The sequence below is a fragment of the Panulirus ornatus genome, chromosome 29, assembly GCF_036320965.1.
Source record: "Panulirus ornatus isolate Po-2019 chromosome 29, ASM3632096v1, whole genome shotgun sequence".
Classification (NCBI taxonomy): Eukaryota; Metazoa; Arthropoda; class Malacostraca; order Decapoda; family Palinuridae; genus Panulirus; species Panulirus ornatus.
Window position 1 is genome coordinate 24,514,912 of NC_092252.1, and position 19,427 is coordinate 24,534,338.

At 39.5% G+C, this 19,427-nt stretch overlaps 2 protein-coding genes across 3 annotated transcripts in view; one reads left to right on the forward strand and one right to left on the reverse strand.

The window, feature by feature from the left end:
• The window catches only part of LOC139758193 (eukaryotic translation initiation factor 2 subunit 3-like), a 64,070-nt gene extending 59,995 nt beyond the window's left edge, over window positions 1-4,075 (reverse strand). For both annotated transcript variants that reach the window (XM_071679424.1, XM_071679425.1), the window contains exons 1-2: window positions 3,920-4,075; window positions 1,779-1,953 (exon numbers count right to left, since the gene is read on the reverse strand). In XM_071679424.1, coding sequence (XP_071535525.1) covers window positions 1,779-1,953; window positions 3,920-3,955 — 211 coding nt within the window. In that variant the 5' untranslated portion in view covers window positions 3,956-4,075. The remainder of the gene's footprint in view (window positions 1-1,778; window positions 1,954-3,919) is intronic.
• A 1,268-nt stretch (window positions 4,076-5,343) lies between these two features.
• LOC139758207 (protein O-linked-mannose beta-1,2-N-acetylglucosaminyltransferase 1-like) overlaps window positions 5,344-19,427 on the forward strand; it is a 221,241-nt gene continuing 207,157 nt past the window's right edge. Inside the window, exons 1-2 of the mRNA XM_071679450.1 lie at window positions 5,344-5,371; window positions 10,339-10,470. Coding sequence (XP_071535551.1) covers window positions 5,344-5,371; window positions 10,339-10,470 — 160 coding nt within the window. The remainder of the gene's footprint in view (window positions 5,372-10,338; window positions 10,471-19,427) is intronic.

A 19,427-nucleotide genomic window follows, 5' to 3' on the forward strand; every position in this document is an offset into this window, starting at 1 on the left:
TTATACCACCACCATCTAATTTAGATATAACAGTAGCCATTTCCCAAAACTTATTTTTCTTATCATAATTTGTCGCTGTCTCCTGCGTTAGCGAGATAACACAAGGAAACAGACGAAAGAATGGCCCAACCCATCCACATGCACATGTATATACATAAACGCCCACACAAGCACATATACATGCCTATACATTTCAACGTATACATAGGGGAGAAAGAATACTTCCCATGCATTCCTTGTGTGTCGTAGAAGACGACTAAAAGGGGAGGGAACGGGTGGCTGAAAATCCTCCCCTCTTTTTTTTTTGTAATTTTCCAAAAGAAGGAACAGAGAAGGGAGCCAGCTGAGGATATTCCCTCAAAGGCCCACTCCTCTGTTCTTAACGCTACCTCGCTAACTCGGGAAATGGTGAATAGTATGAAAGAAAAGAAAGACATATATATACACATGTACATATTCATACATGCTGCCTTCACCCACTCACGCCGCCACCCCACTGGACATGAAATGGCACCGCCTCTCCTCGCGTGTGCGTGAGGTAGCGCTCGGAAAAGACAACAAAGGCCACATTCGCTCACACTCAGTTTCTCGCTGTCATGTGTAATGCACCAAAACCACAGCTCCCTTTTCACATCCAGGCCCCACAAAACTTTCCATGGTTTACCCCAGATGCTTCACATGCCCTGGTTCAATCCACTGACAGCACGTCGACCCTGGTATACCACATTGTTCCAATTCACTCTATTCCTTGAACGCCTTTCACCCTCCTATATCACATGCCTTCTCCAGATCCATAAATGCTACATACAAATCCGTCTATTTTTCTAAGTATTTCTCACATAGATTCTTCAAAGCAAACACCTGATCCACACATCCTCTACCACTTCTGAAACCACACTCCTCTTCCCCAATCTGATGCTCTGTACATGCCTTGACCCTCTCAATTAATACCTTCCCATATAATTTCCCAGGAATACTCAACAAACTTATACCTCTGTAATTTGAAGTCACCTTTATCCCGTTTGCCTTTGTACAATGGCACTATGCATGCATTCTGTCAATCCTCAGGCACTTCACCATGAACCATACATACATTGAATATCCTTACCAACCAGTCAACGACACAGTCAACCCCCCTCTTTAATACATTCCACAGCAATACCATCCAAACCTGCCGCCTTGCCGGCTTTCATCTTCCACAAAGCTTTCACTACCTCCCCTCTGTTTACCAAATCATTCTCCCAGACCCTCTCACTTCACACACCAGCTCGACCAAAATACCCTATAGCTGCCACTATATCATCAAACACATTCAACAAACCTTCAAAATACTCTATCTCCCTCTCACTTCACCACTACTTGTTATTACCTCCCCATTTCCCAACACACCTATCAAAATTGCCATGTTCTCTGTTCAAAAACTGGCATGATGGGTAATAACTTTTCTTGTAATAACCTCTTCTGTAATTCCCAGTCAGATCCATACAACCATGGGAACATGGCAACCAAGCAGAAAGGTATTATCCACCGTAAGTTAATCAAATGGAGGTACATACCCGGTCACCAATTTAACATACTTATAATCTTATTAGATATGAACTAGTCTACTCTATTTAGACCAGAACTAACTACATGGTTAAAACTGACACCATTTTTGAAGACCATTCATTAACTATTGAAAAGGATACAACTCATACGATATCTGACAATGACTGATTCAATTGTTGTTGAAAAAATAAAATCAAACTTCTTCAACTCTATACACAGAAATGTCTTACCTAATTTGATAGTGATGTTTCGCTCTAACTCATTCTTGAATCTGACAGTCTGTACTCCTGAGATAGCCTTAACAACAGTGGACTTTCCATGGGCTACGTGGCCAATGGTACCAATGTTGATTGTGGCCTGTCTACTTATAACTTCTGTCGAAAGTGCTGTCAATTTGCTGATGTCCTGATTAAAAAAAGAAAACAAATCAACTTGGAAAATTCCATTATTCATTTTTATAAAGAATACAGCACACATACCTCCTCCATCCACCACATTCACTTTATATGCCAATATCATCCAAACCACTTTGTAAGCAATTAATCTTTCATTATGGCAGATCTAAATGATTTAAATAAACTTCAACTTTCCAATATGGGAAATGAAATTCAAACATCTTAATTCTCTATTGTTACACTATCAAAATAGGATTAAGATAAAAATATTACTCTAGGCACTCATGAAAACTATCATAGTTGTGGGGACACAACTTTATTCAAATATAATAAGTTTGGAAGAATGATTTGGTAAACACAGAAGAGGTAGTAAAAGCTTTGAGGAAGATGAAAGCTGGCAAGGCAGCAGGTTTGGATGGTACTGCAGTGGAATTTATAAAAAAAAGGGGGTGACTGTGCTGTTGACTGGTTGGTAAGGTTATTTAATGTATGTATGACTCATGGTGAGGTGCCTGAAGATTGGCAGAATGCTTGCATAGTGCCATTGTACAAAGGCAAAGGGGACAAAAGTGAGTGCTCAAATTACAGAGGTATAAGTTTGTTGAGTATTCCTGGGAAATTATATGGGAGGGTATTGATTGAGAGGGTGAAGGCATGTACAGAGCATCAGATTGGGGAAGAGCAGTGTGGTTTCAGAAGTGGTAGAGGATGTGTGGATTAGGTGTTTGCTTTGAAAAATGTATGTGAGAAATACTTAGAAAAGCAAATGGATTTGTATGTAGCATTTATGGATCAGGAGAAGGCATATGATGGAGTTGATAGAGATGCTCTGTGGAAGGTATTTAAGAATATAAGGTGTGGGAGACAAGTTGTTAGAAGCAGTGAAAAGTTTTTATCAAGGATGTAAGGCATGTGTATGGGTAGGAAGAGAGGAAAGTGACTGGTTCTCAGTGAATGTAGGTTTGCGGCAGGGGTGTGTGATGTCTCAATTTGTTTATGGATGGGGTTGTTAGGGAGGTGAATGCAAGAGTTTTGGAAAGAGGGGCAAATAAGCAGTCTCTTGTGGATGAGAGAGCTTGAGAGGTGAGTCAGTTGTTGTTCGCTGATGATATGTGTATGTGAGGGGAATTGTCTCTTTGTTTCCTGGTGCTACCTCTTTAACGCGTGAAGCAGCGATCAAGTCTGAAAATAAAGAACAAATTTAATTTATTTAGCTGGCACACATAGGACTTGTTTCTTTGGCCAAGAATCATCTTGGCAGCTTTCCTTTTTATTCTCTCCATTCTATGTCTTTCATCAAGAAGGATGACCAACACTGAACACAATATTCGAGATGGGGATGCACTAGCAAATTGTAAAGTGAAGATATTACGGTATACTTACATTCTGTATAAAGTGAAGATATTACTGTATACTTACATTCTGTAAAGCTCCACCAGTGAAAAGAAGAATCCATTTCCCTTTTTACTGCCATCTGGCACGACTTTTGCAATGTTCAATCATTGGGTGTCTCAGGTATATTACAACTAGAATACTGTAAATTAAGAGAAATCATCTAACAGGGAATTTATCTGTGGTCTTCACTGGTTCCTTTAACTCCTTTAACTTTATGCATACTCAATACTTACTTTTATTTTAATGACCTTAATATTAAATCAATATAAAGAGAAACAAGAAAAGCGAGGAGGTCTTTGGAGAAAGGGAATAATGTGGTCAAAAAACCAACTTTTCAACAATAATCGTAACCTTAATTCTCAACCGAATCTATTATGATGTTCGTTTGAAATAGGTCAACATATACTTGCAACGAAAAAGCTACACATGCAACTCAAGACTATTCACCTGTTTGGGTAACCTGAGTTTCCATTGACAGCTGGTCGAGGCAAATCATTGTACATTTCCAACATCCTATTCTACACAATTTAGTTAACGCATTGCCTCGATGTGGAAAAGCTACATCAATTTGCAATACATACCAAGGTTTTCAAGTCTTGAACCGCTAGATTAGCCATGTCTGCTTCTTAATAAGGTTCCAGATTCGCATCAGACAATCCACAATGTGTACAGACCGGGAACATAGACTCGATTTATTAACACTACCAAAAGAAAAAAAATATTAATAGTTTCAAAATGAAAAAGAAAATGATAATTCGAAAAAAATTGTGAGATATCTAAATATCTTTCAATTCAAACTTTTATTTTCTTATTTTGAAACTCAATCATATGATGAAACTAGTAGTTTTAAAAATAGAAATCGCAACTTCCTAGCGCTTGAGCCTACAGTAAATACAGAGATGGAGCGCAACATGTTATGTGAAACTTATTTCATGCTCAGACATAGGACAGGATTTCTTTTGTATATGCATTTACCAATAAAACCAGAGAGACTGATTACAGTGATCTGAAATTTACCCAACGTTCTTAATGGAGAGAAAAAAGTCGTCTGACGCAACCTACCTTTGAATATGAAATGCATGCCCAGTAAAAAGTAAATCATATCTAACTCATTTTGATTTATCATTTCACACTTTTCAATCAATATGTAGAAGACAATTGCATTAAATATTTCTATAATACTTTCAAGTAAAGCGCATCTAATCATATGGATGTATAAGAATTTTGTTGAATCACTAAAACAATTACACCACATATTACATATTTTACATGGTGAAGTGTCACACAGTGCAGTGTTACACACTGTAATTAATCATACTTATGAAAACTACGGATAATGCAGAGGAAAAAATGACAAGGAAAACCAAGGTGACATATCCTCAGGCTGACAAGCAACCAGGAAAAGACCATGATTTTTCCCAGTACAGCAGTTTACTTCACTGAATATGATTTGTCCAGACTGATGATCGATGAAAGAATAAGGCTCATTACTGTATTTGAGTAAGAAGTATTATTCAGCAATGGCTTCGTATATCTGAAGAAGTAAGGCGTTACTTTGACGAAGAAATGCTGCTTTCACTTGAAGGATTAAGGTAAACTTTAGTTGAGAAGAGATTAAGGTTTATTAGATAATCAAACGAAGTTGATGGTGAATTGTATTTGACAAACGAATGCCATATTGTAATATATTTATTCACAATTAGATGTTAATTTACTTGGCAAATATATAAGGAGTTACTTTAAAGCTGATAGAACAATGTATGCTATTGGCAATACTGTCTTATCGAACTTCTGCCGTAATATTTTATAAAAGGTATATGGCTTTGTGAATATATTCTATGAATACTAGAACTTCGAAGTATTTTATATGGTGTCATATACATATATAACTACACCGTCACTAAAACCATCACGTTTCTGATCACCATCATTATGATCCCCATCGATATCATTATTTTCAGGGGTTTTCATCAACATTATCATCACTATCATCATTATTACCAACATGGTCAACATCTGCGGCTTGCAGGCTCGTAAGATCACTTGTGGAGTACTATGTTGCATTGTTCTCATATAAGTAAACTTTTCTTCGCTAAGCTTGTATCACGTGTCCACAAGTCTGTTGCTGTGGAAATGCTTCCTCCTGTTCCTCCGGTAAATACTTCTGGCATAACTTCCAGCTTAGATTATTATATATTCTTGATGTAGATTCTCACCGGATTTTAAAGAGGTGTTCTATATCAACTTCTTCGTGGCTTTCTAAGAAGTTACATGGTTGTCACGTCTCCCGCATATTCTTTTTGCATTTATTTGGACTACCCAACAGTTCCATGTGGCAGCTCAAGGGAGACCAGTATGTTGTGGCATATTCCAGCTTAGGACACATATACGTCATATGGAAATTATTATTATTATCATTATTATCATTATTATTATTATTATTATTATTATTATTATTATTATTATTATTATTATAAGAATACTTGATCGCCATTTCCCGCGTCAGGGAGGTAGCGCCGGGAAACAGACGAAGACCCATCCACTCGTATACACGCATATATACATACACGTACTCATACATACATATACATATCAACATGCATATACACATACATACACATACATATATATACGTGCTCATACTCGTCTGCCTTCATCCATTTTCGACGCCACCCCGCTCCATAGGAAACAGCATCGCTACCCCCTGCGTCATCGAGGTAGCGCCAGGAAGACAAAAAAGGACATATTCGTTTACACTCAGTCTGTACCTGTCATGTGTAAATGCACCAAAACCACAGCTCCCTACCCACATCCGGGCAACACAGACCTTTCCACGGAGGATGGGGTCCTTATAGAGATAAAAGTCATATCTATATAACAAAGTTTTGTATAGCTGAACGAAATACTGCAGGTAATCATTAAAGAAAAGGCATCTGATAATTTGAATTACATAGGATGCATGTGCAAAAATATCAGCCAGTCATGGTCATTTGATGAAATGATAAGCGATCGTAGTTAATGTGAAGCGGTGCAAGGGAATCACATCAGTCATAAAGGCACATATGTAACAACAAAACATGTATAGGTAATTTGCTGTTCTCTCTCTCTCACTTGCAAGATGTTACGATTACTGTAACTGCAAATTAGATAACAAATATAACAAAGTAAATATGTCTGACAGAGAACGATGGTTTGCTACTGGAGAGTCGATCATTCCACTTTGGATTAAATAGTACTGGTTACTGGCAAATCATTAGCATATTACTTTGACATATTCGTTAATATCATTAATCGTGCAATACATTAAAAAGAACAATACCAAAAAGTTCAAAAGCATTTATAGCAAAGCCTTAAAACACTAGTTGTCCCCGCAATATGACCAAGGAAAGAAATAACTACATTACGCCTGAACCAATCTTTAATTACCTAGGTTTCAACCTTTAAGCCTGTCCAGATGACGACGACCAGCAGCACATCATTTCATACTCTCAGTGTGTGTGTGTGTGTGTGTGTGTGCTGGGTTTATCAAAATTAGCTTTTGTCTCAACTTCCTTATGTGACTCATAACCTAATATTCATGGATTTACTGTGATAACAATAATCTGGGACGAGCACGAGTACATAGTTCATGGTGAAAAGTGCAACAACTTATTCCCCGTAGCAGGAAGCTAAGTTTCTGAACATTATTCCAACTAGCAGCTTACTAACGTTAGTCTGAATAGTTCTCAACCGAACAATTTCTGGATAGCCAGAGTAAGAGATTTTAGTTCAATAACTTTGAACTTCTAACGCAGGTCAAAATATTAATAGGCTGTGTGCCTCTGTTCATTGTGTTTTATAGAAATCACTCAGGCTGTGTGCCTCTCTGCTCAATGCGCTTTATACAAATAACTCGAGAGAATAATTTCAGCTTCATTCAACTGCTTTTTTTTTTTTTTTTCTTAAAATTGCGTGTATGTAGCAGAGTTGACTTCATAACCATGTCTGCAAAACAACATGACCACAGGACACATACTTGCCCCAGCATTCCCTTACTTATTCAAGTCCCCTTTGCCTCTTTTTATTTACAATTATTTGTTGTTGCTGTGCCTAGTATTCGATGTTGACACACAATAAAATCATACTCAGTTTTCATCTATAAATCCAAATCACTTTTGGTTATGTCGTTACCTCATCAACCATTATTGTGTATAAATGTACAATTTTCATTTGATTCAAAATTCCTATCAGAACTTTTATCTTATCAATGATATTCATACCTTGATTCCAAATCAAACGTCCTGTAATATGGGATTTCAAAGTAGAATAATGGTTGTTAATCAAGATGTTTTTCGAATATCTGGTGAAATTACCGCCTCGGACATGCACTTGTTTGGAAGTTGAAATTAAGTTTTTCTTATGGTTTTTGATGTGTTTTGCATAATTGACCTTCTACAGCAAGTCAATACCTTTTGAAATCCCCCCCCCCCCCTAACCGCTTTATCAAACGATAAGGGGGAAACCCGGTGGGAAACCGAGTTTTGGGTGTAAGAAATCATAAGAAGTAGTAATTTGCAATATAAGTGAAGATCAGAATCGTTCAAAGACATAAAAAGCCATAAGAAATACAATTTTAGCCAAACTAGACCTAACAAACCTGTCCTAAAATTCTCTTTAAGTCCGAAACGGTAATAAAACCGAGTATCTATATTTCCAAAACTCCCCTTATGGCTCTATATTGCCCACCACAAGAATATCCTCCGGTTTTGTGACAGTTTCGTATGGTTCTTATGATTATGCTGATCTGTCGGCATTCGTGGGTCTAGCTTTATTTTACTGACTACATTTTTCTTGAGTTTATATTCCTCTGCGATACCTCAGGTTGAGGTAAAACAGGCCAGGGTTACGTTTGAGGTATGTCAGAACAGGGAGCCTAGTTCCCCTTTTAGGGTTTAGGTAATGTTCCTTGGTTTGACTGTTTTTAACCCAATTAAACATAGGCTACTAACATGTTAACGGACATGACCTCTCCCGTAACCTGAATACTCACTGGGCAATTAAAACTGATCCTGTAATTCATTAGAACTAACATTTATGTGAATTTCGGTATTTGCAAGAACTTTTCTCGCATAAGAATTAGAAAACATTCCAACGATGACGTGAGAACAAGTAGTTTGCAAAATACTACATTATATGATTCAGTAGTTGAGTCTCCGATTGCCTGTTTTACTGCAACTTGGTCAAATGCGTCTCCGCGACACTAATTTGTAATATGACTACAAAAATCTGTTACGTAAAACTGGAGCTTAGGAATAACTGTTTCTAGCAATAACTATCAAAATAAGCCAACGACTCATACCTTAATGTGAACTAGAAAGGGAAACTTGTCTAATCAACTTAAGTAGCAGGACCTGAAACGCCCATCTTTGAAGACACTAGAGATTACGGGGTATTTGGTGGGTAATTTTCTTTTGATATGTACTTTTGACCATCAGTTCCATTGTCCAGAATGGATGAAATAATTATGTACCCAATAACTTTACGGCAATATATATGGTTATGGCAGTTAATGCAAGAGGCATGGTTGGTAGACTAATCAAGAAAACATACCATATCATTACTTTCTACACCTAAAGTTGTCCATCGTTCCTCTTTGTGAGTAGCACGAGTTGCAGGTGCTGCCTTTAGTAAATTATCATCAACTGGTGCACAACAGACACACCAACGATAGAATCTTCGAATGCGAGACAAAATGTCACTGTCCTTCATCCTGAAAGCTGCTGCCACCCACCGTGCGAACGACTATATGTAAATATTTCACAATTTTCGTATCAAAAGCGCTAAAATTATCGTATTTTTTTTTAATGAAGTACGAAAATAGAAAAAAGTAGTCATAGAAAATACATAACCAGGAATCTGGGAAAATGATGAGCATCATTTTGCAACCATACATTTGCAGATGATATGGAATAACAAAAAACGTATCCTACAACGTCATTCCAGAATGAGAAAACTTTTTTTTTGTCTTGTTTTACTTGTATTTTTTCCTGTTGTTGATTTAAAGCACGCGTAGATTTAACTGAAAATTTTGCTGGGTATATTAGAGTTTGGTTGCCACCAGATACAGCCTGACAACTGATGGTCGATGTGATGAGATAGTTTTGACTTTGATCAGAATATAGTTTACCTCCTCACGCCTTCTCTTCTGACATAGAATAAAATCTACATTAAGGTTGGTTCATCACATAGCTAATTCTGATGAGAATAATTATCCATTTGTAGAGTAAGAGGAGGGTTCCCTCTCTTGTGTAATCACCCATTTGTCATTAACTAAGTACGTGGACGGAATTTTACACTCATATGGTTTGATTTCTTCTATCACACCGGTTTAAATTCTGCATATCATCAACGCAAGCTTTCAGCACTTTGCTTATTCTGTTTATCTACTATTTTTGTACTTTAAAAGTACTTCTTGTTAATTTTTCCAAGTTTCTTGTTTAGTTTCTTGTTCTAGCCTTTGCTTGTCTTATCTTTACAGCTTTCCATGAGCTGGCGAATGTATATCATCAAACTGAGAAATTAGATTGTTTTCGTCAAATGACCACTCACTTTTCTCAGTGCCATTCTGAACAAATCTATAACTTCTAGCCTCTCACTGTAACTCAGGCCTGTTAATTTTCTTAACAGGTTGTCTTCGTCTTGGACCCTCTGATCATTTTTGACTTCTCTGAGAAACATATTCTAGCTTTGAAAATATACTCTGAATGTTCTGCTGATTTTTTTTTATTCATGTTCTAAAACGCAGTTTTGATACTTGCTCACAGATTTCCTGCAGTTTGTAATCTACTGGTTAATATTCATATCGAGGTCCTCTTCCATTCTCATATTTACACCTCTTAGGATTTATTCAGTAAACCATGTAACGTGCGTGTGTGTGTGTGTGTGTGTGTGTGTGTGTGTGTAATGCCACCAAGATCATCTATAGGTTAATGATGCATCTCTAATGATTGCTGTGTTGCAGGAACCTGTCATCCATCTGATGGCGAGATGCTGGTGATTCACCCGTTGATGCTGATGACCCTGGTGCAGGAGGTGACGTCAGTGTGGTGGATGAGGTCAAAAATGCCCTTAATACAATGGAGCAACATGAAAGGTAAGTAGAAAAGGAAAATCATGATTTTCATTAGCTTATACAACGTGTATATGTCTCTTCCATGAAAGGTACATTTTCTATTATAACGATGAAAATAGTAATGAGACAATGATAATAATGATAAGAAATCAAAACTCCCACTTCACTTTGTTATGAATGATAGGATCACTGTGTCTTCCTCTATATGGAGGACTGGTACATTTTTTTGTTTAGCTTTTTCATTTATGATTCCTAACAATGATCGGGCTAACGCGGACTTAACAATGATCGGGCTAACGCGGACTTAACAATGATCGGGCTAACGCGGACTTAATTAAACTACATTTGACCCGACCTGCAAGGCCAGTGGTGTTGAGGGTGTGAGCAGCAAGATTTAGTAAAGGATGATCTTGGGTCTGATGCCGTAAGGGTCAAGTTAAAGTTATATATATATATATATATATATATATATATATATATATATATATATATATATATATATATATATATATATATATATATCATATGTTCATTTTATTTTATTTATTTTGCTTTGTCGCTGTCTCCCGCGTTTGCGAGGTAGCGCAAGGAAACAGAAGAAAGAAATGGCCCAACCCACCCCCATTCACAATGTATATACATACACGTCCACACACGCAAATATACATACCTATACATCTCAATGTACGCATATATATACACACACAGACACATACATATATACCCATGCACACAATTCACACTGTCTGCGTTTATTCATTCCCATCGCCACCTCGCCACACATGGAATACCATCCCCCTCCCCCCTCATGTGTGCGAGGTAGCACTAGGAAAAGACAACAAAGGCCCCATTCGTTCACACTCAGTCTCAAGCTGTCATGCAATAATGCCCGAAACCACAGCTCCCTTTCCGCATCCAGGCCCCACACAACTTTCCATGGTTTACCCCAGACGCTTCACATGCCCTGATTCAATCCACTGACAGCACGTCAACCCCGGTATACCACATCGATCCAATTCACTCTATTCCTTGCCCTCCTTTCACCCTCCTGCATGTTCAGGCCCCGATCACACAAAATCTTTTTCACTCCATCTTTCCACCTCCAGTTTGGTCTCCCACTTCTCCTCGTTCCCTCCACCTCCGACACATATATCCTCTTGGTCAATCTTTCCTCACTCATTCTCTCCATGTGACCATACCATTTCAAAACAGCCGCTTCTGCTCTCTCAACCATGCTCTTTTTATTTCCACACATCTCTCTTACCCTTACATTACTTACTCGATCAAACCACCTCACATCACACATTGTCCTCAAACATCTCATTTCCAGCACATCCACCCTCCTGCGCACAACTCTATCCATAGCCCACGCCTCGCAACCATACAACATTGTTGGAACCACTATTCCTTCAAACATACCCATTTTTGCTTTCCAAGATAATGTTCTCGCCTTCCACACATTCTTCAAGGCTCCCAGGATTTTCGCCCCCTCCCCCACCCTATGATTCACTTCCGCTTCCATGGTTCCATCCGCTGCCAGATCCACTCCCAGATATCTAAAACACTTTACTTCCTCCAGTTTTTCTCCATTCAAACTTACCTCCCAATTGACTTGACCCTCAACCCTACTGTACCTAATAACCTTGCTCTTATTCACATTTACTCTTAACTTTCTTCTTTCACACACTTTACCAAACTCAGTCACCAGCTTCTGCAGTTTCTCACATGAATCAGCCACCAACGCTGTATCATCAGCGAACAACAACTGACTCACTTCCCAAGCTCTCTCATCCACAACAGACTTCATACTTGCCCCTCTTTCCAAAACTCTTGCATTTACCTCCCTAACAACCCCATACATAAACAAATTAAACAACCATGGAGACATCACACACCCCTGCCGCAAACCTACATTCACTGAGAACCAATCACTTTCCTCTCTTCCTACACGTACACATGCCTTACATCCTCGATAAAAACTTTTCACTGCTTCTAACAACTTGCCTCCCACACCATATATTCTTAATACCTTCCACAGAGCATCTCTATCAACTCTATCATATGCCTTCTCCAGATCCATAAATGCTACGTACAAATCCATTTGCTTTTCTAAGTATTTCTCACATACATTCTTCAAAGCAAACACCTGATCCACACATCCTCTACCACTTCTGAAACCACACTGCTCTTCCCCAATCTGATGCTCTGTACATGCCTTCACCCTCTCAATCGATACCCTCTCATATAATTTACCAGGAATACTCAACAAACTTATACCTCTGTAATTTGAGCACTCACTCTTATCCCCTTTGCCTTTGCATAATGGCACTATGCATGCATTCCGCCAATCCTATATATATATATATATATATATATATATATATATATATATATATATATATATATATATATATATATATATATATATATATATACATATATATATATATATATATATATATATATATATATATATATATATATATATATATATATATATATATATATATATATATATATATATATATATATATATATATATATATATATATATATATATATATATATATTTTATTTTTTTTTATTTTTTTTTTTTTTTTGCTTCGTCGCTGTCTCCCGCGTTTGCGAGGTAGCGCAAGGAAACAGACGAAAGAAATGGCCCAACCCACCCCCATACACATGTATATACATACGTCCACACACGCAAAATATACATACCTACACAGCTTTCCATGGTTTACCCCAGACGCTTCACATGCCCCGATTCAATCCACTGACAGCACGTCAACCCCGGTATACCACATCGCTCCACTTCACTCTATTCCTTGCCCTCCTTTCACCCTCCTGCATGTTCAGGCCCCGATCACACAAAATCTTTTTCACTCCATCTTTCCACCTCCAATTTGGTCTCCCTCTTCTCCTCGTTCCCTCCACCTCCGACACATATATCCTCTTGGTCAATCTTTCCTCACTCATTCTCTCCATGTGCCCAAACCATTTCAAAACACCCTCTTCTGCTCTCTCAACCACGCTCTTTTTATTTCCACACATCTCTCTTACCCTTACGTTACTTACTCGGCCAAACCACCTCACACCACACATTGTCCTCAAACATCTCATTTCCAGCACATCCATCCTCCTGCGCACAACTCTATCCATAGCCCACGCCTCGCAACCATACAACATTGTTGGAACCACTATTCCTTCAAACATACTCATTTTTGCTTTCCGAGATAATGTTCTCGACTTCCACACATTCTTCAAGGCCCCCAGAATTTTCGCCCCCTCCCCACCCTATGATCCACTTCCGCTTCCATGGTTCCATCCGCTGCCAGATCCACTCCCAGATATCTAAAACACTTAACTTCCTCCAGTTTTTCTCCATTCAAACTCACCTCCCAATTGACTTGGCCCTCAACCCTACTGTACCTAATAACCTTGCTCTTATTCACATTTCCTCTTAACTTTCTTCTTTCACACACTTTACCAAACTCAGTCACCAGCTTCTGCAGTTTCTCACATGAATCAGCCACCAGCGCTGTATCATCAGCGAACAACAACTGACTCACTTCTCAGGATCTCTCATCCACAACAGACTGCATACTTACCCCCTTCTCCAAAACTCTTGCATTCACGTCCCTAACAACCCCATCCATAAATAAATTAAACAACCATGGAGACATCACACACCCCTGCCGCAATTACATTCACTGAGAACCAATCACTTTCCTCTCTTCCTACACGTACACATGCCTTACATCTTAAATAAAACCTTTTCACTGCTTCTAACAATTTGCCTCCCACACCATACATTCTTCATATCTTCCACAGAGCATCTCTATCAACTCTATCATATGCCTTCTCCAGACCCATGAATGCTACATACAAATCCATTTGCTTTTCTAAGTATTTCTCACATACATTTTTCAAAGCAAACACCTGATCCACACATCCTCTACCACTTATGAAACCACACTGCTCTTCCCCAATCTGATGCTCTGTACATGCCTTCACCCTCTGAATCAACACCCTACCATATACTTTCCAAAGAATACTCAACAAACCTAAACCTCTGTAATTTGAGCACTCACTCTTATCCCCTTTGCCTTTGTAAATGGCACTATGCAAGCATTCCGCCAATCCTTAGGCACCTCACCATGAGTCATACATACATTGAATAACCTTACTAACCAGTCAACAATACAGTCACCCCCTTTTTCGATAAATTCCACTGAAATACAATCCAAACCCGCTGCCTAGCCGGCTTTCATCTTCCGCAAAGCTTTTACTACCTCTTCCTTGTTTACCAAATAATTTTCCCTAACCCTCTCATTTTGCACGCCACCTCGACCAAAACACCCTATATCTGCCACTCTATCATCAAACACATTCAACAAACCTTCAAAATACTCACTCCATCTCCTTCTCACATCACCATTACTTGTTATCACTTCCCCATTAGCCCCTTTCACTAAAGTTCCCATTGATTCCCTTGTATTATGCACTTTATTTACCTCCTTCCAAAACATCTTTTTATTCTCCCTAAAATTTAATGATAATCTCTCACCCCAACTCTCATTTGCCCTCTTTTTCATCTCATGCACCTTTCTCTTGACCTCCTGCCTCTTTCTTTTATACATCTCGCACTCATTTGCATTATTTCCCTACAAAAATCGTCCAAATGCCTCTCTCTTCTCTTTCACTAATAATCTTACCTCTTCATCCCACCACTCACTACCCTTTCTAATCTGCCCACCTCCCACACTTCTCATGCCACAAGCATCTTTTGCGCAAGCCATCACTGCTTCCCTAAATACATCCCATTCCTTCCCCACTCCCCTTACGCTCTTTGTTCTCACCTTTTTCCATTCTGTACTCAGTCTCTCCTGGTACTTCCTCACACAGGTCTCCTTCCCAAGCTCACTTACTCTCACCACTCTTTTGACCCCAACACTCTCTCTTCTTTTCTGAAAACCTCTAGAAATCTTCACCTTCGCCTCCACAAGATAATGATCAGACATCACTCCAGTTGCACCTCTCAGCACATTAACATCCAAAAGTCTCTTTCGCGAGCCTATCAATTAACACGTAATCTAATAACGCTCTCTGGCCATCTCTCCTACTTACATACGTATACTTATGTATATCTCTCTTTTTAAATCAGGTATTCCCAATCCCCAGTCCTTTTTCAGCACATAAATCTACAAGCTCTTCACCATTTCCATTTACAACACTGAACACTCCATGTACACCAGTTATTCCCTCAACTGCCACATTACTCATCTTTGCATTCAAATCACCCATCACTGTAACCCGGTCTCGTGCATCAAAACTACTAAGACACTCACTCAGCTGCTTCCAAAACACTTGCCTCTCATGATCTTTCTTCTTATGCCCAGGTGCATATGCACCAATAGTGACCCATCTCTGTCCATCCACTTTCAGTTTTACCCATATCAATCTAGAGTTTACTTTCTTACACTCTATCACATACTCCCACTACTCCTGTTTCAGGAGTAGTCCTACTCGTTCCCTTGCTCTTGTCCTCTCACTACTAACCCTAACTAACATATGAATATATATATATATATATATATATATATATATATATATATATATATATATATATATATATATATATATATATATATATATATTTTCTTTCTTTCAAACTATTCGCCATTTCCCGCATTAGCAAGGTAGCGTTAAGAACAGAGGACTGGGCCTTTGAGGGAATATCCTCACCTGGCCTCCTTCTCTGAGCCTTCGAGGAGGATGAGCACTCCCCGCGTTACTCCTTCTTCTGTTTCCCCTCTTAGAAATAAGATTCAAGGAGGGGAGGGTTTCCAGCCCCCCGCTCCCGTCCCCTTTAGTCGCTTTCTACGACACGTGAGGCATGCGTGGGATATATATATATATATATATATATATATATATATATATATATATATATATATATATATATATATATACACATACGAATAAAGTGTATATGAACGCGCACCTTCATAGAACATACAAAGCTCCAACAGCCAGGATCGAACCTGGGACCCCTTGTGCAAGAGGCAGGCATGCTAACCGCTAGGCTAAGGGACTGTATAATAGGAAACAACTATTCGAAATACTAAGTACTCGAATACCCTTCGTCTCACAATGGTGAGCAACGGGGTCTATCAGGTTCGGTAAAACGCTATCAGCTGGCTATGTGTTCTGTTCGGAAACAACCGATATTCTTGCACAAGGGGTCCCAGGATCGATCCTGGCTGTTGGAGCTTTGTATGTTCTATGAAGGTGCGCGTTCATATACACTTTATTCGTATTCATATAACTCCGCGTTGTACAGTCAGGTTCGGTAAAACGCTATCAGCTGGCTATGTGTTCTGCTCGGAAACAACCGATAGACCCCGTTGCTCACCATTGTGAGACGAAGGGTATTCGAGTACTTAGTATTTCGAATAGTTGTTTCCTATTATACAGTCCCTTAGCCTAGCGGTTAGCATGCCTGCCTCTTGCACAAGGGGTCCCAGGTTCGATCCTGGCTGTTGGAGCTTTGTATGTTCTTTTTTTTTTTTATACTTTGTCGCTGTCTCCCGCGTTTGCGAGGTAGCGCAAGGAAACAGACGAAAGAAATGGCCCAACCCACCCCCATACACATGTATATACATACGTCCACACACGCAAATATACATACCTACACAACTTTCCACGGTTTACCCCAGACGCTTCACATGCCTTGATTCAATCCACTGACAGCACGTCAACCCCGGTATACCACATCGCTCCAATTCACTCTATTCCTTGCCCTCCTTTCACCCTCCTGCATGTTCAGGCCCCGATCACACAAAATCTTTTTCACTCCATCTTTCCACCTCCAATTTGGTCTCCCTCTTCTCCTTGCTCCCTCCACCTCCGACACATATATCCTCTTGGTCAATCTTTCCTCACTCATCCTCTCCATGTGCCCAAACCACTTCAAAACACCCTCTTCTGCTCTCTCAACCACGCTCTTTTTATTTCCACACATCTCTCTTACCCTTACGTTACTCACTCGATCAAACCACCTCACACCACACATTGTCCTCAAACATCTCATTTCCAGCACATCCATCCTCCTGCGCACAACTCTATCCATAGCCCACGCCTCGCAACCATACAACATTGTTGGAACCACTGTTCCTTCAAACATACCCATTTTTGCTTTCCGAGATAATGTTCTCGACTTCCACACATTCTTCAAGGCCCCCAGAATTTTCGCCCCCTCCCCCACCCTATGATCCACTTCCGCTTCCATGGTTTCATCCGCTGCCAGATCCACTCCCAGATATCTAAAACACTTCACTTCCTTCAGTTTTTCTCCATTCAAACTCACCTCCCAATTGACTTGACCCTCAACCCTACTGTACCTAATAACCTTGCTCTTATTCAAATTTACTCTTAACTTTCTTCTTCCACACACTTTACCAAACTCAGTCACCAGCTTCCGCAGTTTCTCACATGAATCAGCCACCAGCGCTGTATCATCAGCGAACAACAACTGACTCACTTCCCAAGCTCTCTCATCCCCAACTGACTTCATACTTGCCCCTCTTTCCAAAACTCTTGCATTTACCTCCCTAACAACCCCATCCATAAACAAATTAAACAACCATGGAGACATCACACACCCTTGCCGCAAACCTACATTCACTGAGAACCAATCACTTTCCTCTCTTCCTACACGTACACATGCCTTACATCCTCGATAAAAACTTTCCACTGCTTCTAACAACTTTCCTCCCACACCATATATTCTTAATACCTTCCACAGAGCAATTCTATCAACTCTATCATATGCCTTCTCCAGATCCATAAATGCTACATACAACTCCATTTGCTTTTCTAAGTATTTCTCACATACATTCTTCAAAGCAAACACCTGATCTACACATCCACTACCACTTCTGAAACCACACTGCTCTTCCCCAATCTGATGCTCTGTACATGCCTTCACCCTCTCAATCAATACCCTCCCATATAATTTACCAGGAATACTCAACAAACTTATACCTCTGTAATTTGAGCACTCACCCTTATCCCCTTTGCCTTTGTACAATGGCACTATGCACGCATTCCGCCAATCCTCAGGCACCTCACCATGAGTCATACATACATTAAATAACCTTACCAACCAGTCAACAATACAGTCACCCCCTTTTTTAATAAATTCCACTGCAATACCATCCAAACCTGCTGCCTTGCCGGCTTTCATCTTCCGCAAAGCTTTCACTACCTCTTCTCTTTTTACCAAATCATTTTCCCTAACCCTCTCACTTTGCACACCACCTCGACCAAAACACCCTATATCTGCCACTCTATCATCAAACACATTCAACAAACCTTCAAAATACTCACTCCATCTCCTTCTCACATCACTACTACTTGTTATCACCTCCCCATTTGCGCCCTTCACTGAAGTTCCCATTTGCTCCCTTGTCTTACGCACTTTATTTACCTCCTTCCAGAACATCTTTTTATTCTCCCTAAAATTTAATGATACTCTCTCACCCCAACTCTCATTTGCCCTTTTTTTCACCTCTTGCACCTTTCTCTTGACCTCCTGTCTCTTTCTTTTATACATCTCCCACTCAATTGCATTTTTTCCCTGCAAAAATCGTCCAAATGCCTCTCTCTTCTCTTTCACTAATACTCTTACTTCTTCAACCCACCACTCACTACCCTTTCTAACCAACCCACCTCCCACTCTTCTCATGGCACAAGCATCTTTTGCGCAATCCATCACTGATTCCCTAAATACATCCCATTCCTCCCCCACTCCCCTGACTTCCATTGTTCTCACCTTTTTCCATTCTGTACTCAGTCTCTCCTGGTACTTCCTCACACAGGTCTCCTTCCCAAGCTCACTTACTCTCACCACCCTCTTCACCCCAACATTCACTCTTCTTTTCTGAAAACCCATACAAATCTTCACCTTAGCCTCC